The sequence below is a fragment of the Aulonocara sp. 'chitande type north' Nkhata Bay genome, linkage group LG1 (assembly GCF_057382095.1).
Source record: "Aulonocara sp. 'chitande type north' Nkhata Bay isolate Kocher_YH1m ecotype deep benthic linkage group LG1, A_spYH_male_GT1.1, whole genome shotgun sequence".
Taxonomy (NCBI): Eukaryota; Metazoa; Chordata; class Actinopteri; order Cichliformes; family Cichlidae; genus Aulonocara; species Aulonocara sp. 'chitande type north' Nkhata Bay.
Genome location: NC_141344.1, coordinates 3614806 through 3640513, shown reverse-complemented (window position 1 = coordinate 3640513; position 25708 = coordinate 3614806). Strand labels below are relative to the sequence as shown.

At 44.6% G+C, this 25708-nt stretch overlaps 2 protein-coding genes across 2 annotated transcripts in view; one reads left to right on the top strand and one right to left on the bottom strand.

Moving 5' to 3' along the window:
* Positions 1–1262: 1262 nt before the first annotated feature.
* On the top strand, positions 1263–16413 carry LOC147338520 (ras-related protein Rab-8B). Its single transcript, XM_086297907.1, has 8 exons — positions 1263–1564; positions 9863–9923; positions 10059–10119; positions 10666–10743; positions 12108–12197; positions 12474–12539; positions 12624–12674; positions 12895–16413. Exons 1-8 carry the CDS (start codon positions 1441–1443, stop codon positions 12982–12984), a joined length of 621 nt encoding a protein of 206 aa, XP_086154033.1. The 5' UTR covers positions 1263–1440; the 3' UTR covers positions 12985–16413.
* A 469-nt stretch (positions 16414–16882) lies between these two features.
* The window catches only part of plekhg4 (pleckstrin homology and RhoGEF domain containing G4), an 81673-nt gene continuing 72847 nt past the window's right edge, over positions 16883–25708 (bottom strand). Inside the window, exons 15-26 of the mRNA XM_086297586.1 lie at positions 20774–21663; positions 20446–20695; positions 20207–20296; positions 19891–20115; positions 18996–19166; positions 18732–18912; positions 18542–18658; positions 18314–18455; positions 18142–18242; positions 17864–18018; positions 17657–17715; positions 16883–17150 (exon numbers count right to left, since the gene is read on the bottom strand). Of these exons, the coding sequence (XP_086153712.1) occupies positions 17668–17715; positions 17864–18018; positions 18142–18242; positions 18314–18455; positions 18542–18658; positions 18732–18912; positions 18996–19166; positions 19891–20115; positions 20207–20296; positions 20446–20695; positions 20774–21663 (2370 nt within the window). The 3' untranslated portion in view covers positions 16883–17150; positions 17657–17667. The remainder of the gene's footprint in view (positions 17151–17656; positions 17716–17863; positions 18019–18141; positions 18243–18313; positions 18456–18541; positions 18659–18731; positions 18913–18995; positions 19167–19890; positions 20116–20206; positions 20297–20445; positions 20696–20773; positions 21664–25708) is intronic.

Below are 25708 nucleotides of genomic sequence, written 5' to 3'. Positions count from 1 at the left end.
CAACTGGAGGGCCAGATGGCTCAAGACTTTTGCAGAGTGGGTGGAGCAGCTTTAATCCAACAACAGGAAGAAACTGAAACTGAACAGAAATAAGTCATGAACATGAAAATGAAACAAGACCTAACCTTGTGATGGAGTCAGTCTGAAAGTCCAGAGACGTTAGAATCATGATCCATTAGCAAGCACATAATTCATGTTTATAATAATAAACTAAACAGAAACCAATATAAATAATAATATTTATAATTATCACCCTTTCCCTCCCTGCAAATTACGTCATGTGACCCCGCCCCTATTTCCTGGCTGCGTCAAATTGCGGCATACAAACGGGAAAAAGAGCAGTTTTACTTTCAAAATATTATTTGTTTTTACCTGCAGAGCGCAGTGATCGAAATGAAAACTAAACTTTTGAAAACAAAATATAAAAATGTAGATAATTGTGAGTTATTTAATTTAAAACACGAATAACAGAAACATGTTGGAGATTATGTTAAAAAAGGAGCTCAAAACCACTGTATAAAGTCACGGTAAATAATGAATAAAATTAATTAAATAATAAATATCAAACTGAAAAAGAAACAATTTACACATATAATATTTTTATATTTTTCATAAATATTCATAATTTGTTTTTAGAAATCCATAAATATAGAGATCAAAATAAACTTTTATATTCGCTGAATTTCAAGGGTAGTCTTTCACATGGAGCTGTTACACGCATCGTAAATGTTTTTGTGTTAGTACAATGCACACTGCAGATTTGCTTTATTATATCATTTAATTATGTCACAGTCAACACTTAAAAACATTTTTATTACTTAGTTGTAAAGCACATACAAATTGTTTAGAGGCAGAGGGATACAAACGAAAAAAAATTTAAATAGCAAAAATACTTACTATATTATTATTATATAATATTCGGATGAGAGGTGAAACGTCTTCAAGCAACTTAAAGAAGTCCAGACGCTTTTCTTTGCAAGCTCCTTTGATTACTATATTAATTCATTACATTTAGAATAAAGAAATAAATAACCATTACTCTATTTTACTATCATAAACCCCTGCACACACCTATTTGCAAACTACTACTACTACTAAATAATAATAATAATAATAATAATAATAATTACCTATGATGTTGTTTCTGTTCCAGACTTTATACGTGTGAAATGTTATAATTACTAACGATCATCAATAACGGAGCACGCTGGGAGAGGCTGGCCTTATTGTGAAAAAAAGGGACCGGATGTGGGCGGGGTAGATTCAGGCTAGCTTGCAGCCGGAGCGCTTCCTGCTGCTTGTCGCTGCTCTCAGAGTGGAACCAACACGAAACCAGCGCTCCCAGTGAAGCCAGTCCGCCCAGCAGAAAGGGAGCAGGCCGCAGGTTCCCCGTGAACTCACCGGGACACACGGACGGACCGACGGACGAACGGCGGGAAAATGGCGAAGACGTACGACTACCTGTTCAAGCTGCTGCTCATCGGGGACAGCGGCGTCGGCAAGACCTGCCTGCTGTTCCGGTTCAGCGAGGACGCCTTCAACACCACCTTCATCTCCACCATCGGTGAGTCTTCTCCTCATCACCCTCTTCCCGGTGTACCGGCCGAACGGAGGGCTAGCTCCAGGCCACAAGCTAACTGACCGGAAAAGTGAAAGTGTTCGGGTGGGGTGGTGTGGAGCATGTGACCTCTGACCCCTCAGAAACATACAGTAGTTGTGAAGTGATGTATCTGTTAACTAATTAGTGATCGAGTATCACTTAATGGAGCATTCCCACGGTTTTTCCCATCCAGTTACTAATACTTATTATCATCAATATCATAAGCAATACTGTCATCAATAATATCAGCGCACGTGTCTAACAAACTCACAATCAGTGTGGTTAAAAACAACTTTATTTAACTTTAGAAAAGAAAAGAAACTCAGATGTTACGAAACGTGTTCTAAATCAAAGGGATTTTTAAGAAGATCCACTAGAATTTTTGTTTGTTTGTTTGTTTTTAAAATGTGGACAAACTTCTAATAGAGTCCGCCTCAGTTTGCTTTGGTTAATCATTTTGTATGACCTTACTGAACAATTTTAAAGGAAAAATAATAATAACACAAATAGAGAGAACATTTTACCAAACAAAATGAAACTAGTAAACTGACTGAGACCAAACCAAGTGGAGAAATAAAGTAAATACAATTTGAAAATATGAAACTACAAAATTATAATAACTCTGGTTGGACCTATTTTTCATTTACTTTTTTAACATATTGTAAAAAGTAATCATCGCCTACGAAACCAAACTGAAGCTGATGAAAATGTATTTTTTTTGTGATGAGCCCAGAGAAGTACGTCTTTTGTCCACTTATACAAAGTTTTTGATTTCTTTCAATAAACCCTAACTTTACTTTGAGGGGAAAAAATGTTTTGTTTCACTGACAGAAATCACAGCTCATACTTCATGAATCTGATTATTAATTAGACAAAATTTTGCTTTCATAAATCTTCATTTTCAAACAGACATTTTTAGATGAAGTCTAACAGTACTATTTTATTTTTTTTTGAGTAATGCCAAAATCAGAGAGTAAAAGAATAAACGATTCAAAATATTTTTACAGAGTGTAGTTATCCTAAGAATTGTACTTTTAGTTTCCTTTTTGTATACACTATGTGCAGATACCACTGTATTGGGCTCTACGTTTTAGAGCTGATGATGTACATCTGAATGTACAATCATAAAAAGAGTCAAAAATGTACAAAATAGTCATGATTTATTTACGTTTTTTGTAATTATTGTCATTATTTTAATAATTGTCTGTTCTGTCTCCAAAAAATAATAGAAGTAGAATATGTGCCTTTGGGCTCTACATCCTGGGATGAACAGCTGGATAAAATAACAGCTGGACAAAGCAGATCCATGCGATGCTCTCAGATATCTCAGCTTTGGTTTGAAACTTGATGCCACTGGCAGAAAGGCTGCTTCACAGAGAAGAGCGTGCAGTTTGAAACATTAGAAAGATGGCACTGAGTTGCATCATGGGAAATGTAGGCTCCCCTTTTTGTGGTCTAACAGTGAGGATGTGTCCAGCTGTGTTGCTCAGATATAAACCTTCCTGTAGTTAATCTCACAGCAGAGAGTCGGAAACGACAGCAGGAATTGTGACGATCAAATGTGGATGAAAACACGACGGAAACGTCTGTTAATTTATTAGTTTTGTCGATTTTTTTTTTTAATGGAACTTTTATGAGAAAGATTACTAACTTGTAATTCCCTGTTGTTGTGTTTGATTTATTTATATTACTTTTTAGATTTCTTCTTCATATAATGGCAGTAATAAAGCTCCTTTTTTAAATTTGGAGATGGTCGTGAAAAGCAGGTGGATGGAAACAGATCAGCTGCAGCTTTACTGATTTCCTGATCTTTAGTGAAGCAGTGGAGCTAATTAACATCAAAAAGTCCATCGATAAATTGCAGTAAGCAGCTGCATCAGGAAGCAGCTGTGCTGACGTTTATCTGGAGGAAGATGTTCTTACATGAGGCTCATATGACGTCACCAGGGTCATATGAGGCCCTGGTGACGTCTCACATTGAGCAGGATGCAGTTTAGGCCTTCTGTCTTTGTGTGGACCCTGACCGGGACCCTGAATCCTAAAGGTCCTCACAGAGATAGAGAAGCAAGACTGTGTGTGTGTGTGTGTGTGTGTGTGTGTGTGTGTGTGTGTGTGTGTGTGTGTGTGTGTGTGTGTGTGTGTTTCCGGTGCGTCAGCGGAGTGTGTCGCTCTGCTGTCTTCCTGGTGGAAACAGGAAGTGGGAGCTGTCTTCTTCTATCTGTCGGCGAGTGTTTAAGTAGTAGGGGGTGTGTTTGTGTCTTTGGTATCACAGTGAGGACATTTTTGGTGGTTCTTCAGGCTCTCCCCACAAGGTCTGAGGATTCAGAGTAAAATCAAATATAAGTGAGTGGTTATACAGAGGCTTAAGAACGTGTGTGCGTGCGCGCGCGCGCGCGCGTGTGTGTGGGATGGGAGACTGAACTGATAGAAGCTTTTATTTTGGGGAAAAAAGAAACAAAAGATTGAGGTCATCAAACTGGCTAAAGAGTTAGGTTATTGCTACTCCTATTTATTACTGATTATTTCCTTAACTTGTTTGGTTATTAAACTGCCAGAAAAAGTCTATGTGACGACTTTACATCCCTCAAAACCTCAAAGATTTTCAGCGGACACTCAAAGAGAGCAGCAAAAATGTGTCACGACAGAAGCAGGAAGTTCCTGAGGCCAGAAATATGACGCAGGATTTGGCGAGGTGACGTCGGGTTTAAGTGTGTTGGAGATGGTTCATTAGTGGGTGATGATGTCACATTTTTACTTTGTCCTGGTGGATCTGCACTGACCTGACTTCACCTGTTCGTCTTTAACTTGGAAGTAATAAACATTAAACGGCAGGTAATTTGCTTCATAGCTGACTGAGTGGATGCACAGCTCCGGATCTCTACAATTAAAGTATTTTTACATTATGTCAAAGTATTTGCTGCATTAGCAAAATGAGATACAATTACAGCCGAATCTGATTACCGCATTTATCAGGGTGTCAAATACATGGCTGGGGGCCAGAGCTGGATCGTCAAAAGCTCCGATTGGGCCCCTTGGATGGCTGTGGAAAGTGTGAAACTGGAAGGAGGGCATAAATTTGGCCACAGCTGATGAGGTGTGAGCCTCTGCAGGTCACTGTGTTTAAAGCTGTAGGATGAGTCAGGTGTTACTGGTTTGAATTCTGGTTTTATTTTTGTTCTTTTATTTTTTTGCTCCCTGACAGTTTAACATCAGTCACATTTTAACACAGCTTTCCTTCAAGGCTTTAAATAAACTTTATTTATACAGCCTGTTTCCTGTCACGCTGAGCACTGAAAGATATTTGCTCTGCAGGCCAGCTTCTCAGATTCATAAAGCAGTTTATCTCTCACGCTCTTTGTTATGTGTTTCATTACAGTTTTGTCATCGGCCGCTCTGCTGCCAGTAGACCTGTCCATGTTTCTGATTGGTCAGAATTGGTTAGATTGTTGAAGTCTAGGCTGATTCATCGAGCTGGTAACATCTTTAGCCTGATTGCTGATCTCAGGTTGCTTCATAGTGCGGGCATTCGATTGGTTAGCTATTATCTGAACAGCTGATTGGTGGGTGGACTCTCCTCACAGCTGAGCGTGAGCTGCTGAGCTCTCTGCCGTCTCATTATCTCGGTGTCGCCCTGATTTATTTATTTGATTTGTAAACTGAGGGGTTATTGTCTGTAAATTTCAGGCTTTCCACACAGCGACAACCCTGGTTTTTACAGTGGCACCTGAAGGTGTCATCTTCCTCTCACGGCGCTCCACTCTCTGCTGGGTTGTTCCCAGTTCATTTGCCGGAGCTGCATGAATGTTACATGAGCTCCCACAATCCTCTGCTGCGGCGTTTGGACAGAGGACGCTCTGTGGCTGCTCTGTCAGAGGTCTCGTGAGAGTCAGCTGACCTCTGAGCATGTGTGAGTGTATCTGGCTCTGTGAGGGCCACTTTTGAGGAAGTTGTATTAAAGAGCTGTTTTGAGGGGTCCAGACCTGGTACTAGAGCTCATAGGTCAAAGGTCACCTGCTGCTGCATACAGCAGCTACTCTTTGTGGGATTGCCAGTTACAGTCTTGGATCAATATATAGTTACTGCCTGTATCACAAATTTGACATCACATCCTTTTTCAGGCTGCATGGAAGTGAATTTTAATTGGCTGGAAACGTCATGTGACCACGCTGTAAACTGGTTAAACACAGAAAGTTTTTTTATTAATGCATCTGAAGACTGAACAATAAAAAGTGCACAGAGTGATTGATGATCAGCACTGCCAAAATAACAAAGAAGAAGAAATGAAAACTGTTATTATAGTGATGGAGTCTGGTACAGCCAGTGTGCTTGTCTGTGATGTAAATATGAAGTAGGAGCAGTAAAAACAGGTACGAGCAGAAGCACAAAGGGGGGTTTATGGTGATATTTAGAAGTATTGCTCACTATGATGTGGAGGATTGTCATGTGTGTGTACATACGTTTTTCATCATGCACACAGGAAGGCAGGAAGAAGGTATTAAATGTTATAAAAGGCAGTGATGTTGTGTTTAAGTGCTGCTTTGTGCTGAGTATTTAAACACTGACACTGAGTTACTGGTTTCCTCAGCTCTGATGCAGGCTGTGTGTGTTTGTGCGTGTGCATTCTTCGTGTTGTGTGGACATAAGACTTTACATGTTCTCACCGTGAGGACTTACTTTCCTACTGAGGACACAAAATAAAACCACCACGATGTAAATGTGAGCGCAAATGCTTAGAGTAGGAGCAGGAAATGAACGTGAGTCAACGTGATGTGTGTGTGTGTGTGTATGTGTGTGTGTGTGTGTGGTATTCATCTTCCTGTTTTTATTTCAGTGAGTGAGCGGTCGCAGACTTCTATAAAGCTCAAACAATGAGCTGATTGTCAGGTTGGTTAGTTAATTGACAAAAACACTCTGAGTTTGTTCTGTAGTTGTTGTGTTTGAGGCAGAAACTTTGCTTCTCATTGTTTTAAAAGGTAATTTTTAACCTCTCTGTCAGAATCGAAGGCATGTGGGCCAAATCCAGACATTCACAAGTTTGAGTCACTTTAGGTTTCTTAAACCCGGCTGTAGGTGCGACTGGCACAGGGATGCAACCGAACTGAGCGAGCTGGCTAACAGCAGGCAGGCTGAAGCTGTGACGGCAGCCTACATGTTTTAGTCAGCAGACAGAAAAGTTTTAAAGTCACAGACGAGAAACTGAAGCTTCAGAAAGCAGCTGAACTGAAAAGAGTCACAACAGAATTGTACCTTCGCTTAAGCTAAAGCTCCACTTTGCAGAGCGTTAAAGGCAAGTTTCAGGGCGGAAGGCCCGGCTGTTTGAAAAACTACAGGGTCAAAGGTCTTTCACTTTTCTTAATTAAATGTTACAAAGGCTAAGGAGCTATTTTGGACTAGTTGAGAGTTTCATGTGTTTCTAAAGCAGCACACAGAGCTTTTCGATTAAATTTAAGCATGTCTGTAAAATATATTTGTCTGAATGTTTTTGCTGGTCGTCTTCTGCTCTTTGGCGAGTCTGTATATTTCAGTGTTTGTCTCTTTTCTGGAGTTTTTGTCCTTTTCTTTGATCATTTTGTGTCTTTTGTAACTTTGGCCATTTTGCATCTTTTTTTCTGGTTTTGTTTCACTCTTAGACAGTTTTGTCTTTTTGCAGTTTCCTTTTTTATTTGGCAGTTCTTCATTATTTTGGGGGTTTTGTTAAAGCTTTAAATACATGTTAATTCTTACTTCCAAAGAAATAAACAGTCTGTAATTCTTCTGGTAGTTTCATTTTAATGGACAGACTTGAAAGATATAAATTGATTTGCATGTCATATTGAGTGAAATAAGTAGTTGATCCCCTACACACCAGCCAGAACTCTGGCTCCTACAACCAATCAATCAGTCACTCAATCACAGACACTCCTGATCTCGTTATGGATATAAACTACACCACCGCTCTACCACCGCGGGCGAGAGCTGTCAAAGGACGTCAGGTACAGGATTGTAGATCTAAACAAGGCTGTAATGCGCTCGGGGAGAAGATGACAGCTGTTGGTGCAATTATTTGTAAATGGTAGAAATATAAAATGACCGTCAGTTGTCCTCAGGAGCTCTATGCGAGGTCTTGCCTCATTGGGTCAGGATGATTATGAGAAAAGTGGTGGATCAGCCCAAAACTACAGGAGCAGCTTGTTAATGCTCTGAAAGCAGTTTGGACCACAGACACCAAGAGCACCATTGATAACACTCTCTGCCATAATGGAGTGAAATGGATGTTTGTCAGAGAACGTAAATGATTCAGAGAAGGGTTGGAGAAAGTGCTGTGGTCGGGTGAAACCAAGGTTGAGCTCTTTGGAATCGGCTGCATCCGCCGTGTTGGAGGAAGAGAAATGCTGAGTACGACCTTTCCCTCTCCTCTCCTTCCCTCAGCCACAACACTGAGGATGGGTTGTTGGTGGGTCTTCCAGCATGACAATGATTCAAAACACACCACCAAGGCAACACAGGAGTTAACAGCATGGAGTGGGCTAACACGAGCCCACTCTAAAGTCTCATCTGACAATGATCAGCTGATGCCTGGGGGACTGTGACATTACTGTTTTGCTTCTTAAAGCAGAATGCTCGATTTATCAGCAGCAGACGAAACTGTTAGCTGCAGCATTATGTTGTGGGTGGAGATGGCGGAGGTCAGTGACCTCGTCCGCTGCATGTTTCCGTAACAGGCAGCAGAAAATGTTTCACTTCCTGGTGAGAGAATAGAAAGAGCTGCTGAAGAATGGAGGGAAGAGGAGAGGTTTAGTCTGAGCCGAAGAAGAGAAGCAAAGAGGAAATCAGCTGACTCATTTTCTGCCTTTGCTCACATTAAATTCAGTTCTCTACTTCCTACATCAGTGGATTCATAAGAGGAGAGATTGAGAAAGACGGCACATGGAGGCATCACTTTGATGGTTGATCATGTTGTAAGCACAGCCACAGCTCCAGCGCTAACATCCCAAAATAAGAAAAGTTGACACCTTTATAAACAGTTAATGTGCCGATGTGTTGCCTTTACGACGCATGGCAACGAAACAAAACACAGCATACACCAAAACCACAACAGGAAGAACTGATGAGTTACAACCTAATAACAGACTCTTCTAGTGTGCCACGATAAAAGAATGTAACACTCTAATAATCAGGCCCGTTGTGACCAGCGATGATACTCAGCGCAGAGAATAAACGTGAGCCGTGTGAGTCTTTACAAAGTGTTGAAACCTGCCCGTGTTCTTCTTCTCTAAAAGGAAACAGAGTAGCGTTTCATTTTTCTGTTTTTGGGGGGAGGGTGGGAGCTTTATTTTGGCGGGTCTGTGCTGCTCTCTTGAATGTTTGGCTCCTCGGTCGTGCGCCTCCTGTTGGTGGCTTTGTGCCACTCTTTGCTGGATTTCTTTGTATTTTATTGGTGGGGTTTTTTTTGTTGCTCTTTGGTTGTCTTTTGAGACAATGAAGTCATTAATTGAGAATGTGATGAAAGTTCACTTCTAGCAGGGCTCAGTCCTATCAGTCCAAGACAAAGTTAGTAATTTAACAGTGGGGGAAATAAAAATATTACCTGCTCTCTGCTTAAATCAGCACATCCTTCAAACATGAGACACTTAACCATAGAACGGGTCCATAAGAGCCAGGATGGTTTCATCAGTCATTCACTTCTTGTGTCATTAGTTGTAAGATCAATGAATGAATGAATGAAATCAGTTGCAGCTGATGGTGAAGTGGCGTGAGGAGGGAGGGGTTTGGTTAGAGCTGTAGCCCAGGGATTTGAACCAGCAGCCCAAACAGCTGTGAGCAGGAGGAACCCGAGCTGTCAGGGCTTCACATCCGCAGCTTCTTGGAAGCATTTCTTCTGCTCAGGCAGGAAGAAGTGTTTTTAAAAATATCTTCGACTTCCTCTTTGACCAGGCAGGCACAAACCCAGTCAGCTGACAGATTTAAGACGCAGAAGAGAAACAAACACGCCTCAGCGTTTGTTTTAACCACATGGCCCTGCTAGCAGGGCTTCCTCTGCATCAGACCGCAGTTTTTAAAAGCATAAAACTCCTGCACTCACTGACAGCCGCTTTTATCTTAACTGTTCATTATTCCATCAGTCCTGCTTTTCTGAGTCTGTCGTTGGGCAGAGAATAAGACGGAGTGAGCCCGAGCGCTCTCTGCGTCTGCTCGTGATCGTTGCTATGACGCTTTGGCGTCTCTGGAGCTGTAAATATGTTTGTGTCCGGAGCTTGAAGCTGACCGTTGTTTCTCTTTCAGGAATCGACTTCAAAATCCGAACAATCGAGTTGGATGGAAAGAAAATCAAACTGCAGATCTGGTGAGTGCCACTCTCTGCTCCAACGTCCGTGTGTGAGCTTTGAGAGGAGATGAACCTGAAATCAGGTGTTTTGTTGTGTGGATATTTTTAATGAGCCTCTCAGTGCGGGTGTGTAACAGTGGCTTCTTCCTGCAGGGACACAGCAGGTCAGGAGAGGTTCAGGACCATCACAACGGCCTATTATAGAGGAGCCATGGTAAGACACACCCCCTTCCTGTTACCCCTCTGCTGATGCACAGGTAACGTGTCGGTCACCAGTGAAACAAGCAAGAAAACCTTTATTTATACAGCAAATTTTATTCCAGCTGAAGCACAAACAAACAAAAGGCAATGATAACAGGAAAGACACATTCAAGCTAATCCATAAAGAAATAGAAACCAACAATAGATGAGTAAAACAATAAAAACATGACACCAATAGAAATAAAATGGAAAAACTTGTGAAGCTCAGCATTAGTCCAAATTAAAACCTAAAGTTTAAAACCATTAGAAAAGAAATAACATGATAACTGAGACCATGACTCAATTATCTACTTTAGTTGGATTTAAACTCTGATAATGTGGGAGCACACCTGTACACCTGATTTGCTTCAGTGCCAGGTGATTGGTTGAGACCAGCCACAACCAGGAGGCCTGAGCTGGTTCACATCATGCAGGGCCTTGTTAAAACAAGCTGGTCCTGACCTCAGCAATCAGCTTGCACTTCCTGTGCTGATGTCATTTCCTGTCTTGTGTTCATTAGGGCATCATGCTGGTGTATGACATCACCAACGAGAAGTCCTTCGACAACATCAAGAACTGGATTCGCAATATCGAGGAGGTAGGCCACGCCCCTTTGATGTCACGTGACTTTTGTTATTTTCAGAGCTCACATTGTTCAGTTGGATTTGAAGAGGTCTTCAGGTGAACTCCACACCTGCTCCCGAAGAAATGCTTGTATGACGTCATCACAGAGTCATGTGATCTGTTATATAATGAGACAGATGCTCTCCATCAGATCCGGCTGAGCTTGAGCTGTTTTTGCAACAAAGAATGGGGGAAAATTTCAGTCTCTAGATGCACACCCCAAAAGACTTGCAGCTGTGATTGCAGCGAAAGATGGCTCTACAAAGTAAGGACTCAGGGGAGCTGAATACAGATGCCACACTTTTCAGATTTTTATTTGCTTAAAATTTTGAAAACCATGTTATATTTGTACCACTTCACAATTATGTGCTGCTTTGTGTTGGTTTATCATAGAAAATCTCACCACGTTTGTGGATGTAAGATGACAAAAGAGTATGAATACTTTTTCAAGGCACTGCATAAAGGTTAGGGTGTAATTATATGGAAGCCCGTTTCCGCCACTAAATAAAAACAAAACAGCTAGTATCCATAACTTCGACTTATTAACTCGAAATTTTGAGTTAATAAGTCGAAATTTAGTAAGTAGTTTAGTAAGTACGCCATCCTTTAAGATGGTTGGAAGATGTGACACCCTCATGACTCATTTCTGGACATCAGACCTGCTGAGCTCTCGTTCCTTATGATGTGTGACAGAAGATAAGATCGGTGTTAGTACCGTTACTCGCGCTCACTCTGCAGGGTGACGGAATACGACCGTGTGCGTTCACTTCCACATTACACATCAATTCCAGCTGTAATCAATACTCAGTAATCAGATATTGAGATCCGTGATGAACAGCTGCAGTTATCTCCTGTTTGAGAGGCTGTGGTGTAGGCCCTCCTCACAAACACAGCACACAGAAATGCTCTAAATCCATCAGTTTGCTTTGAGTGTATGTGGTAGAAATGTGCAAACCTGACACGTGTTCAATTTCCATCACTTATCGAGGTCTTTGTGGCAGAGATGCCAAGACCTCCGTCTCCCCGGTCGCCTCCTGCAGCTCTTCTGGGGGGACACCGAGGCGTCCCAACCAGCAGAGAGATGTGATCTGTTTTCTATCCAGTGAATTCTTCTCAGAAAAACAAGAATTCACATTTTTGAGATCACACTTTTTTTTTTGTTCAAGGATGCAACTAAATAACTTTAATTTATAAATAAAAATTTATTTTCTTGTAAAGCAGTACATTTGAAAATTGAAGGATAACAACAATAATAATTATACTTTAGCGTTAAAAACATGGTGGATTAATCCGTGTGTGTGTGTGTGTGTGTGTGTGTGTGTGTGTGTGTGTTTTCAGCATGCCTCTGCAGACGTGGAGAAAATGGTTCTGGGAAACAAGTGCGACATGAACGACAAGAGACAAGTGTCCAAGGAGAGAGGAGAGAAGGTCTGAGCCGATCCCTGCAGAGAGCAGGACTCATTCGATCAAACTGAGTGAAAGCAGGAAACCTCCAGGAGATGATATCATCTTATTATTATGCATTTAGGAGCAGACGAGATTTTTACTCTTTGCTTTGCTTCAGGGATTCATTTGCTGACAGTTAGAAACGCTTCACACTGATTTCAGCCTTAATGAGAGAAAACGCTTCTGAACTTATGCTTTAAATGTCACTTCAACCTTTTCTTCTACCTGGGTGTAATCCCTTTCTCTTTGGTTTTCCAGCTCGCCATCGACTACGGGATCAAGTTCCTGGAAACAAGCGCCAAGTCCAGTATCAACGTGGAGGAGGTGAGTCCTGATCCCGATCCGCCGTCTCCTCCGTCAGTCCCGTGCACACGAGGCGACTAATTTCTGTCCCGTTTCCCTTCACAGGGCTTCTACACGCTCGCCCGAGACATCATGGCCAGGCTCAACAGGAAAATGGTGAGTTGAGCAGATTGAGGTCTGCGGAGGCGGCGCTCCGACTCGAGCAGCTGGCTCCAGATATGTAAATGACTTTATCAGCTGAACATGCAGGGGATGAACGTGCCGCTAAAATTAAAGACTGAGTTGGTCACCGTGAGCAGGAGATTGTTAATCGCCATAATCAGCCCCGCTGTGTTCTTATAACTGATGTGACCTTTGACCTCCTTTCTTCCTGCAGAACGACAACAACCCGTCAGGTGGAGGTGGGCCCGTCAAGATCACGGAGCCCCGCTCCAAGAAGAGCCTGTTCAGGTGTTCGCTGCTGTAGGCGGAGCCTCAGCTCAGACCTCCTCCTCCTGCAGCAGGAGCTGAGGAACAACCTGTGGACAGTTTAGAAGCCTGCTGTGACTCCTCCTCCTTTTCTTCTTCTTCTTCTGTTTTCTTGTTGTCTGCTGTCAGCTCAGCAGTTGGAGGCTGAGCCAACGCAGCATCTCAGTGTTTGTTGCAGCGAGAACACGGAGGCGACGATGATGATGATGGCGATGAAGGACAAGGCCGATGACTGTTTGTACCAAAGTGGGTGGGGCTGTGGCTCCGCCCTCTCCTCTGATTTTACGCGTTGAGGATGAAGCATTTAAGGATCAGACATGTAGCAGACTCTTGCAGAGGCTTCAGTCCGACTCTTACAGCAACTGACCAATCACAGACCAGCAGCCTGGACTACGAAGCAGGTAACCAAGGATACGAGGTGCGATTAAAGAGTTCAGCCAGGCGGTAACATTCAGTCCTGAGTCAGTGGGAGTCTAAGAGGTCAGGCGTGGACATCAGCAGCTCCACAATCACCCGCGATGACGGCTGGATCTCGCTCGGGTCTCTGTTCTGTCGGCATCTACAAATCCATCCGTCAGGCTCTCACTTCCTGCCTCCCTCACTCATGAACGCACTTCTCCGATGGGGCAGCAACTCATTCCCAAAGAGTCTTCGACCAAATTCAAATCAGAATCAATGTTTTCCATTTTTTAATTTTTATTTTTTTTAATAAACACCGTAACTGAACTTTCCGATCGCACCTCGTATGTCTCATCTTGATCTAATCGTGAAAAGTGGGAACACGGTGGTTGTGAAGCCAAACCAGGTTTTCTGAATCTCTGTGCACAGGTTTACAGCCTCGTGCACCGCCGTCACAAACCCCAAAACCTGGTTAAACCTGAGGTCTCTAAGCCCAGGTCCTGCTTCGTGGTTCAGGCCTGTGTCAGATCGCTTCAGCTAATCTCCTGCACGCCGCCTAAAAATAAGCTGAACTACAGGAACTTACCTGATGTTGGTTATCAGAGGCAAACTGTGCAGGACCTTTGAAAACGTCCTGAAATGTGCAGCTTTGTATTTTAGGAAACTTTGCAGGAAATCAGCTGAAAAAATTAAAATAAATATATATAAAAAATATAAATATATATAAAAATGTATAAAATCATTTTCATTTCAATCTTGAATTTCCAACTCAAACAGTAAGTAAAAGCCCAGTAAGATCGGCGGGCTTCGAACAGACGAGTGGAAATCATAAAAATATTATCGAGTTTTAAATTTTGTGTTCACTAAAATGTCTTAACCTTCATGTGACCTCCAGCCTTCATTTCCTTTCAGAGTTTATTTTAACTAAACAGAACTAATAGTTTTATATTTTATCTTTTTTTTAATGCATCTTTAGTTAATTCTGTTCCTTTAAAACGTCTCTGTGATAAATATGTATGAAAGCAGAGAAAGTCCCTGCGAAGCAGCTTTTTCTTCTCTGTTCAAAGACGCGAAGAAGCTTCTGTTTTTACTTTTGATGCTTTTCTGTGTTTTTGTATTTAGTCGTTTAATAGCACACGTGCTACTTTTATTTTGTACGTTTTCAAAGGAACTGTACAACCTGCGCTTTTATTTTGAAGTGTTTTATTTTCATGTGCAGCTGCTGGTGTTAGATTTCCTCTTTCTGACTCCCGATCGGTTCATTGGCTGAAACTATATATTTATTATCGTAAAAGATGTGATTGACAACAACGATTGATTAAATTCGATGAGCACGGCGTGGAAACGTAAAGTCAAACTTTTAGTTTCCTGCAGTTTTCTCTGAAAAGCTGTTTCCGCGGAAGGAGCTCGAGCTCTTAAATTTTTGCAGCCGATATTCTGCGATAACTTTGACCGTCACGACTATCCCAAAACACCCCAAACAACGGCGGGAAGCAAGATGGAAACACGGGATATAAACTGAAGCTACTTTCAGCTATTTGGAAAGTCCTCGAATTCATATAATCCCTCCTGACTGTTTCCGTGAAGGCAGAGTGAAAACGGAAAGATTTTGTGACGTCTGTCCTGAGCCCGCCAAAAACGAGTGAGGCGCGTTGCCGTTGGTCGTTTTTGTCTGGCTTTAGATGGGTTTCTAGTTTTACAAATATCGTGAAGTATATCAGAAGCAGTGTGTTTTTTATATATTCAAGTACTTCATAAAGACCCTACAATAACAGAAAGCGCCTGTGTGCAAGTGGTGACAGTGGGAAGGAAAAACATCTTTTTAACAGGAAGTACCCTCCAGCAGAACCAGGCTGAGAAAAGACAGCCACCGGTGCCGGTTTAAGTGATTAAATATCCCATTTTTGTCTGAAATATGTCTGTACTCGTTTTTACTGGAGCCTGGTGAGATGCAAGGTGGTATCAGCAAACTTGGCTTACCCCCCTGAGCACTGTACATGTGTACTGAACTGAACAGATCCTGCAGCTCAAAGCCTGCAGGATCTGTTCCTCCAGTTCCTTCGGAGGAAAAATACTTTCAGTGATTTAGCTTCTGGAAAATTCCTAAAAATTGAATTTTGGCTTGATCCCGAGTTCAGCGGGAACAGACGCTCAGCAGCTGCAGATGAAGCCCGTGTGCAGAAATCAGTGTTACAGCACGTTTGTTTACAGCAGTGCTTTTATTTTACTCCGCTCGGCTTCCTGTCACAGCCACAGACTGTAAATAAAGATGGATGACATGCCGCCTCTTCCTCAGAGTATCCGCCATTCTGGTTTAATGCGGAATAATTCTGACCTCAATCAGAGAAGCTGCCAATCACGGCCACAGACATCAGTTTAAAGCACGCAATCAAAAAACAGTAAGAATGTACTTGGAGGGGGCGGGGTTTGTGACCTGTGTACCACGTTTCCTCACTTCCTGTCATCCATCTTTATGTCCAGTCCGAACGTCTTAAAGATTAATGAAGAGCTGAAGGAGGCGTGCTCGACGTGTTTTTGTACTTTTCAGCACTTTGTAATTCGCTATGCAAAAACCACTTTTTCCTTTTATCAGGAGTTTGTGTTACTGTGCTCTGATTGGTCACACAGGTCGTCAGACGCATCGATGTGTTTGTCAGAGGTCATACTTTTAGTAGGAAACGAGTTTATTTTAAATGTGACTTTCAGATTAAAAGCCTTGTCACTTCAGCACATGGAAAGACGGATGGTTTTAATAAAGTTTTATATTTGGGATTTTGGTGTCGGCTGGGATTGAAAGTTACTGATGAGGGTGAAACAGATGAAGGCTCTGAGGAGGAGCTGGATGTTTTCTTTTTTTAATCTGAATCAAAGAAAAGGGCTGCAGACCAGAGGCTCTTAATGTGAAATTCACAAGACTGATTCAGTAGGTTTCGGTGACCTCTGACCCCATCAGTGTCTTCCGTTTGCTCTGAGATGATTGGAGCGTCGTCGCTGCTTCAGCTGATGAACAATAAACAACTTTCTACCATCTGGTTTGTTTTTCATCTTTAATCGCTCAGCTGCTGCAGCGAGGAGAGGATGCCTCGGGTTCACTGAGGTGATCCGGGCTGAGGCTGAAATGATTTCTCCTACAGCTGTTTGAAACACTCGCCTGACCTCAACGTGTGCAGGACATGTTGGGTTATGTGATGATGAAACTTTGGTGATGCTTATTTAAAATGAGTTTTTACACTACATGTGTAACAGGTACAGTAATTTACTTTTACAGGTGGTAAATGAGATCCTATAGGTGTAACTCTGCATGTCACAGTACGATCAGAAGAGAGGTGCTGTATGATTCTTAAAGTTCACTGGAAAAACAAAAGTCGACATCATCATGAGCTGCCTGATGAGGCTGTTGTGCTGTTGTCTCCGTATTATTCCGTAAAACCTAAAAAGAAATGAATGTGTTTGGCTCCAGGTCAGCTGATCTCCGAGAGAACACAGAACAGGAAGCATGTGAACAAACTCAGTTTATTATTCAAGTAAAAAGTGGCAGCAGACGCTCAGCTGAGGGTTTATTTACACACATGTACAGACACAAACCTGCCATCCTCACAGCACGCCGGCCCGCCCGCAGACTGACCCTGGGTCAGCATGACAAACGGACGCGGCGGCGAGGAGACGAACTCAAACTGTCCTTATTTACAACAGAAATGAAAGCAGCTGTCCGACGTCCGGGTCAAACAGGAGGAAACGCAGAACTGCAGCAGGAAGCAGATGAACCTGCGCGCACACACAGACGGATTTAAGGTATGTATGGAGGTCTCGCGCATCACCTCAGAGACATGAGACTGGGGTCATCAGACCAAACAGAGACCAGTCGGTGACCTCCAGCAGACGCTGAAATCGTGTTGTACTCGTTTATATTTTTACCTGGTGATCAGTGTTTTCTTGGGGGCGGGGCTTAGATTAATGCAGATTACTTAAAGGCGACCATCCTGAGCTCACTTAGTCTCTGATCTGTTGCGAACTCATTGTTATAGCTTTTGCTTCATGGGTCAGCCTTTACGTCTGCCTGCCTGTCTTTAGAAAGACTCGCATGGTTAAAGTTATCATTAACAGTTTGCTCGGGTTGTATGCCTTTTTTTCTTTTGTTTCCCTTTTTGATTTTTATTCTCATACTTTGCTTTCCCGCTTATTTTCTGCAATAACCCAAAAAGCCGTCAGGGTTTGCCCATTTCCAGTTTTCCCCCCAAACACAATCCCTCTGTGAGGACCTGCAGACTTACAGGAACGTCATTCAGGCGAGCTGATCACACGATGGTTGCCGGGCTGATGACTGCAGCTGCTTTCTGAGGACAGACGGAGAACACCATCAACCAAACATTTATAAACTCAGAGAAATTCCCAGAGAATCACCGAGCCGCTCGGAGAGATGACAAACATATTTAAAAATGCTCTAACTCCGCCTCCTTCATGGCGCTGTCTGCACTCACAGCTGAAATGTACGGGCTGTTGAGGTGCTGTTTGCTGGGGGAAGAGGGGGAGGGCTCCTCGGGCAGCGCTTCCTGGAGGTGGGAGGACACGCAGCCGCTGTCGGAGCCAGTAGAGCCGGAGAGGCAGCGAGACGACGAACCTGAACTCTCAGTGGCTGAAGACAGAAAAAAGAAAAAGAAACTGCAGTCAGGCGTTAAAGTGAAGAGGCTGGAGGATTGGGACGAAGATTACTCAAACCTAATCTGAGACTCATGAGTTTAGGTGTGTGCTGACGTACTCATGGAGGGCTGGCTGCTGGTCTCGTGCTCCTGCTCGTCTTCCTCGATGCACGAAGCGCTGAAGGAGCTCTGAGTGGTGGGAGGAGGGGGGATGCTCTGACTGCAGGAGGGAGAGGAGGATGTTATAAAACCAGCACAAGAACCTTTGACAGCAGGACAGGTAAGTCTCACCTGTACATGTGCAGATTGAGCGGTCCCAGCAGGCTGGCTGAAGACGGGCCTAATGCTGCAGGGTCAGAGGTCACCGTTCCCCTTTTAAAAGGATTCGAATGGTCGAAGACGGAGACGGCGATGGACGCCCGCGTTCTGGCACCTGAAGGACCCAATCACCGTTTTACTTTTTGATCATCAGTAACTAACGAGCTAATTGGTGAATTCTAGTGAAAGTCTGAGCGGCACCTCTGCTCTTCATCATGTAGTGAACGGCTCGGTCGCTGATGGCCGCGTCGCTCGGCTGGATGTCCAAGAACGGTTTGTTGCCCACGCCCATCGACACCATCTCCTTCAAACGCATCTCTGCTGGCAGAAAGACAAACGGGTGAGTTGATCTCCGACACCGACGCTCTCCTGAACGCTCCGCCATCCGCACCTTTGTTCCTCGTGGCCTGGGTCCACAGGATTCGGGCGATGTCGTTTGTCCAGGCGTGTTTTGCGTCCGTCGTTGTCGCCTGAAGGATGAAGGTCTGATTCTTGGATGTCCTCCTCCTGAACCAGATCTCAAACTTCAGCCCGCTGTCCCCCGTCGACTCTGTCAGACCAACGTCCGCCGTCTGCAGCACAGGCACACGTTTTCTGCTCAGAAAATTCCTCGCCTCACGGTTGGCGTGGGCTCGCCTGCTCTTGGAGAGCTTACCTTGAAGGAGTGTTTGTAGATGAAGACGTCCAGCCCTCCCTCCATCTTCTTAGGTTTACTGAAGAGGACGAGCTCCTCGAACAGGAAGATGCGACGCTGACATTTCCTCCTCCCACTCCAGACAGTGAACTCGTCCTGCCGGATCAGCTGACCCTGCTCCTTCAGGTTCACCTGCAGGCAGAAGAAGAGCTGATTGGGTTTAATTCCTAAGAGTAGCCGATTTAATTATGTTCATAAGGTCCATCGAAACTTAATTTAAGACGTTGTAGACTTGGGCACGAACGATGACGCTAAAACAGGATTATAAGAAAGTAAAAGACCGTAAAAGCGGCTCTGCTGAGGCTCATGGGACACAGCCCTTAGTTTGGTAATCTGAACACAAAGGAATGGCTGGTCAGGCTTTTTGGAGGCTACCCCCAGCCTCACAGGGAGCTGCAGTCTGCTGGAGGAAGCCTCTGAACTGGCTTCTGGAGTATTTCACAGCATATATGGAAAATAGTTTCTGATACTGTTACGCTGTTTAACTTAAAAGAGCAGAAAACACAAAGAGGGAGCTTTTAACGACACGGTCCGATTTAAACGTCTCACCTTGAGCTCCGTCTTTATCATGAAACCCACAAACACAAACCTCCCATCTTACTGTGGTAATCATGTCCATCAAGGCGGTCGTGTGATTGGTTTTTAGTTGGACTACTAAAAAAGTTTTTCAGGATTTTGGATCCAGAAATTTTTAGGAGACCATCATCAAGGATTTTGAAACAAGTGATCAGTTCCAGAAGTTCTGCTCCTTGAATTTGATTCATGTGTGATGTGGAGGGGACTTTCACCTCAGATCAATATTTCTGGTGAGTCTAGAACACGAGTTTCACCTGAGCTCAGATCAGGCTACACTTACGTCACAGTCTCGAATGGCGTCCATGGCCAACAGGTCGTTTCCATGGCGAAGCTGGAACTTGACCATATTGGTGGCAGACTGCAGTGCCGTAAGCTCCGCCTCTTGTGCCACGCCCACCTCCTTCATGAGGTCAGTGAGGAGCAGCGCGTATTTGCTCATCCTCTGAACGGGCTTCAGCAGGTAGGAGGACAGGTCCATCTTATCGCCCAGCTCCAGCTGCTTCCTCTGCAGGAACGAGGGGGGCAGGGGTTAGTGCGAGTACAAATATGAGGTCACATGAAGGTCAAAGGTCAGAGGTGGTGGTTGTAGTTCTCACTCTGAAGAAGGAGTGTCCGTGATTCGCCAGAAGAGCGTCAGACTTGGGTTTGTTCTTGCTGTAAAGAGCGTACAGACCGAACTGCTCCTGCTGTTCAACACAAACAACAAACACATTCACACAGAGTACATATGAAGAGTGTGTGTGTGTGTGTGTGTGTGTGTGTGTGTGTGTGTGTGTGTGTGTGTGTGTGTGTGTGTGTGTGTGTGTGTGTGTGTGTGTGTGTGTCCGTCCCCTACGTGTCTGAGGAAGCAGTGTGGCACTCTGAGCGGATGCTTCGAGCAGGCCTCCAGCTCCTTCAGGAAAAACTGGCTGTGGAAGTCGAGGAGTTTCTCCAGGTTGCCGAAGACGACAGTGCGTTTCCCCCTGAGATCCTGCGGGAGGTCTGCTCGGTCCATCTCAGGGAAGTAGTGATGTATGATGTAACGCAGTGAGCGGACGTACTCGCGCTCCGTGTTCACCATCTCCTCCACAATGTGACGCAGCTTGCTGCACACACACACACACACAGATGTCAGCAGAGAAGTGTCAGTCTACAAATTCAGTCTGAGAACCAGGATTACCCACCTGCTCCTGGGTCGGGGTTCTCCGGTGGGTGTGCTGGGTGTCCCGGGGCTATGTGGCCCCTGTCCTCCCCAGCTGTGAGAAGGCGTCCTGGGGCAGAGCGTGCGGTCTGCTGCCTCAGTGCTGCTGACCTCCAGACCACGGATGAACACACCCGTGTTTCCTCTGCGCACTGGCTCGCTGAGGGCGCGAGCAGACGGGCTGTAGCGCGACGTCTCCGGGGTGGCGGGGCAGTCGAAACTCTGAGTCTTCCTGAGCTGCTGTCGTCTGCAGGAGAAGGAAGAGGAGGAAGAGGAGAGGGAGAAGGAAGACGACGATGGAGTGAAGCAGGGAGAAGAATCCAGGCGGGGGAGTCTGGGACTGCAGGAAGTGATATCCACACGGTCTGAGGACTCGTCTGAGGAGGAGCTGCGAAAAAGTCGCCGGAGGAGCGGCGTGTGCTGCGGGGTGGGAGGGGAGGCGGAGCCAGCAGGGGTGGAGGTAATGGAAAGAACCGAGGAGGCATTTGTTTTCTCCTCTGGCAGGCGGGAGGAGAGCCAGAGTCCTGACAGAGACTTCCTGGAGGAGATGGAGCTCCTGCTGGTGGCAGAGTCAGAGCGGCGCCTGTGGGCGGAGTCACGCGTCTTGAGTGCTGCCTCCATCTTCCTGTCAAACATCTTCTTGGTCTCTTGACACTTTGACCAAGCGAAGCTCCACTGACGAAGGCCTCGCTCGCCCCGCAGTTCACCCGCAGCCACCTTCATTTCCTGAAAACAGGCGTCTGAGATTGGTGGGTGCAGACGCTGGTAGTCCTCCAGGCAGCCAATCACAGCTTGGCATTTGTCTGGCAGTGTGCAGTCCTCCATACTGATCCCAGCTAGGTGACGCATACCCTGCAGCGCCCAGCCATAAGCCTGCAGAGAGAGAGGGGAGAGTCACATGGAGAGCCGATGGAAAGGCGCCATTCCACTTCCTGTTAAAATGACTGCAGTTTAGCTGAAGTACAGCAGGGGGCGCTCAGGAGAAAGTCAGACAGCATCAAAAATCTGTCAGAAATTAAATAAGACGACTAACTAAAAACAAAAAAACCCAAACAATCAGCAGTCACACTGTAGTGCGTGCTCATTGGTTGGTTAAGGACAATAGAAAACACTCTCAGTGGCACCCTGTTCAAAATGATAACTAAACATCAGAACCAGAGCTAAAGCCCAGCAGGAACTTTGTGTCCAGCTGGTTGTGATGGATGAAGGAAACGCTCTCTGAGGCTGCTGCTCGCCCGACGCTTCAAATCAACATTTACAGACGCTGTGACACCCCAGCGCTCAGAGGTGTTTTACTATAACATGAAAAACAATCTGAAACTCAAATATCATCGTTTAAAAAATTCAAAGAGCAGAAGATCTATTTTGTCCAGATGACATGACCTTTGACCCTAGACAGCAGCCCACTGAAGAAATTTTTTTTTTTTTCTTCGTTTTAATAAATTCAAAAGCAAAAAGACTGAAAAAAGAAAAAGGCAGGAAGTGATGGGGTTACTTTAGCTGGTTATGATGGGAACATTTTAAGTTTCCCCAATCAAGTTGAACACCCACCTTTTCCCCGCCCACTTTTTTTTTTTGCTAGGGTCACACACAAAGATGCCATGGTGCAGGTCCTCTTCTCACATGGAGGAGGTCCTAAAGGGCCCGCACTAAAACAGCTGATGTAACATGTAAACTTTTAAACCATCTCTCTGAGAAGACGTTTTCCTCGTTTGTTGTCAAAGTGATGATGTTTCCTGGTCCAAGCCGTTCCAGCTTTTCCTTTAAAGCGAGCAGAACTCTGACCCGACACTGAAACATTCAGGGCGTCTCCGTTTTTTCTGTCTGTTCGGACAAACAACAAGAACAGACCGACAATGACGTCACTCTGCAAGTGTGTAGTCAGAGAGCTTTGAAGTGTGAGCTCGTGTTTGTGTGCGCACCACGAAGGAGTCGACCGCCAATCTCCTTTTTGCTGAAGGCTGGAGGGGGAGGAGAGTGTGTGTGTGTGTGTGTGTGTGTGTGGTAAATTAAAGACCAGAGGCCTCCTGCTTCTCCACTGAAGAATGACTGAATGAGTCTTTACCTTCCTGACATGCAGCTAACATATTACTTCACCACTAAAACAGCAGGAGACACACACGCACACAAGGTCATGTGCAGGTTATTCCAAACTTTTCAAGGCCTGGAGAGGGAAAGTTCAGCAGCACTGACAGCGGGTTGGGTTTGGGCAGGGTGTGGCCAGCAGAGGGCGCTGGAAGCACAGCAGGGTGAGGGTTCACTGTGAGGGTGCAGACACCCTCTTCAGTGCCTGCTGAAAGAAAACAACCCACCAGCATCGCAGAACACTGAGGAGCAGCTCTGACACTTCAGTCTCGGCTGATTTGGTGACAGCGGCGATGGTTTGAGTCTAAACGTGCAAAGCACAGAGGTTTGTGGCACAACAATCATCTGCTGCACGCCTGCCTGAGAAGGTGGAGGTGTGCTCCAACATCTATCTCTACCTACACCAACTCTTCAATCAGTCTTCCCAGAAAGGCTCAAAGAGGAGAAAGTGGTCCAAAAACAGACGGATGTGTCAGTTAATATTTCATTAGATAAGGTCTAATAATAATCCATTCAGACGTCTTCATGAGGTCGACGTAAACAACCAAGGCGGTGACACAGATATGATCCGACAGGACGTGCTAACAATGAAACCATATGGACATCGATGTGGCAGGAGGCTACCGGGTCAGCGCTCTCCAGACCGATTAGCTGCTGATGTGTCCTGATCGCTGCAGCCGCTCACTTCCCACATGCACAAAGGTGTGTGTGTGTGTGTGTGTGTGTGTGTGTGTGTGTGTGTGTGTGTGTGTGTGTGTGTGTGTGTGTGTGTGTGTGTGTGTGTGAGAGAGAGAGGATCGTCACAGCAGTCCTTTATTGTAACTGTACTCTTTATCTTCGATTCTACAACACAACAACTGTGGGTACATTTTAGTTGTCAGCCAGGTTTAATCATTTTATTAAGATCTGATTGGACCACTTTAAATGAAGATGACTTGGGGTGTTTTCAGAGGACCTTTTTATAATGAATAGTTTACCTGCAGAGACCGTGGCAGACAGTGGTTGGACTGTGGAAATGACCAATGTAGATCTCAATATTCTGACTGTATAAAAAGCTTTTCATGAACCCAGATGCTGTGTGTCTTTGGACTATTTCAGCAGCAACAGGCTGGAATGTCTTCCACATGTAGCACACAGCAGGCGCTACTCTGTGGTTTAGGTAGAGAAACACCTGGTCGAGCGTGCAGGAGGCAGCACACATGATGGCCGGCCGTTAGCAGTGATTGTCTGGGACGGTTAGCATTAGCTGCCAGGTTAAAGACTGGAGAATTAACGGTTGGAAACTTGAACACGCGCAGCTTCTTTGGACCAAGTTGTGGGCTGCTGTGCATGTACCATTATTACCAAAGGCTGACCCTCCCTCTACTGGAGGTCTCTTCCTGTTAAAAGAGTGTTCTTCCTCCCTATCATCACCAAGTACTGCTCACAGAGCCCAGTGATCACATGAGCCTCTCTAATATTTAGGATCTTTACACTTCAATATGAAGGTCCTTCAGATAAGTGTTGTAAACTGTTCATATAATAATATGAGGAACAGATTGTTCCTTTGTTTTCGTCTACTTTCATTATTTTAGCATCGTTCACATCGATTTATAAAGTAAGGCTGAAGAAATGTACTGCTTTCCAAGTAAGGAAGCTTTGGATCCAGCGTTACTGGACCATTTCCACTTCACAAACCTGACAACATTTGCTTTTAATCTATTTTCAGGCCTCCGACAATCAATGATCAGAACAGATGCCGATTACGTTTCCGTCGATCAATAAATTGATTATTCGGCCGATTGTTTCAGCTCGCCTCTGGATGTTTCCAAACAAGAGAGGGAGTGAAAACGTGGGGCAGAGAAGAGGAGGACTCTAATTAAAATAACATGTGGTTGTTATGGTGCTGCAGAGGGGGGAGGCAGGAGGGGGAGGAGGGATAAACAGGAGCACACGGGCTGTGGTTTTGGGGACAGTGGCCCTGCAGGACTCCAGGCCTGGAGCCAGTCAACCAAAGAGGAGGAGGGGAAACAGAGGGAGGGCGGAGGAGGCCAAAACCCTCCAAACCATATAAAAGGAGGGGGTAGGGCTCCTTTCCTCCTCCTTCAGAGGAGTAGTGGTGAACCTACTTCAAACGGTTCTGCGGTTCCTGGAGGAGAGCGTTTTGTCTTCAAACTCTTGTTGATGTGAAAGAAGTCTTTTGTTTCACTTTGTTTCTTCACTCTTTGCTCCGTTTCTATATTCTGTGCTTTTATTCTGAAGTCTTCATATAAAAGGAAGAAATGTCAAACAAGGCAGAATCCTCCAATACCAGTGTTTTTATGCCCCGACGTCAGAAACAGCTGTGCCCAGAGCTGTCGTGTTTTCAGGTGTCCATTTGTCCCATTCTTGAGATACTTAAACATGGCAAAAAAAATTACTTGAACTCGAAGATGGAGGGTAAGATTTTCATGGTCAAAGGTCACTGTGAGCTCACAATATTCAAGAATTCAGACACTACCTGACAAACTGTCACACATCGTTTTCGGTGCAAAACGGAAAACTTAAAAACATAAAACTGACAGATGCTGTATCCTGTCCAGATCAGAGGAAACTGATCTCCTTCCTTTCAATATAAAATCACTTATTATAAAAACACATCTACTGCTGCCAGAACGCAGTCGGAGGAACTGATCCGAGGAGGTGTCGACGGTTTGGATCACAGCAGGTACCGACGAGGTTCAGAATGAACCCAATACTGTGTTCGAGTGGTGCGTATTAAATAAATGAGCTGACACATGACCAGATCTGGTGTATCGCCATCCGAGAAGAAACTAGGCAACGTGGTGAAACTATTCTGAAAACGAGCCCACGT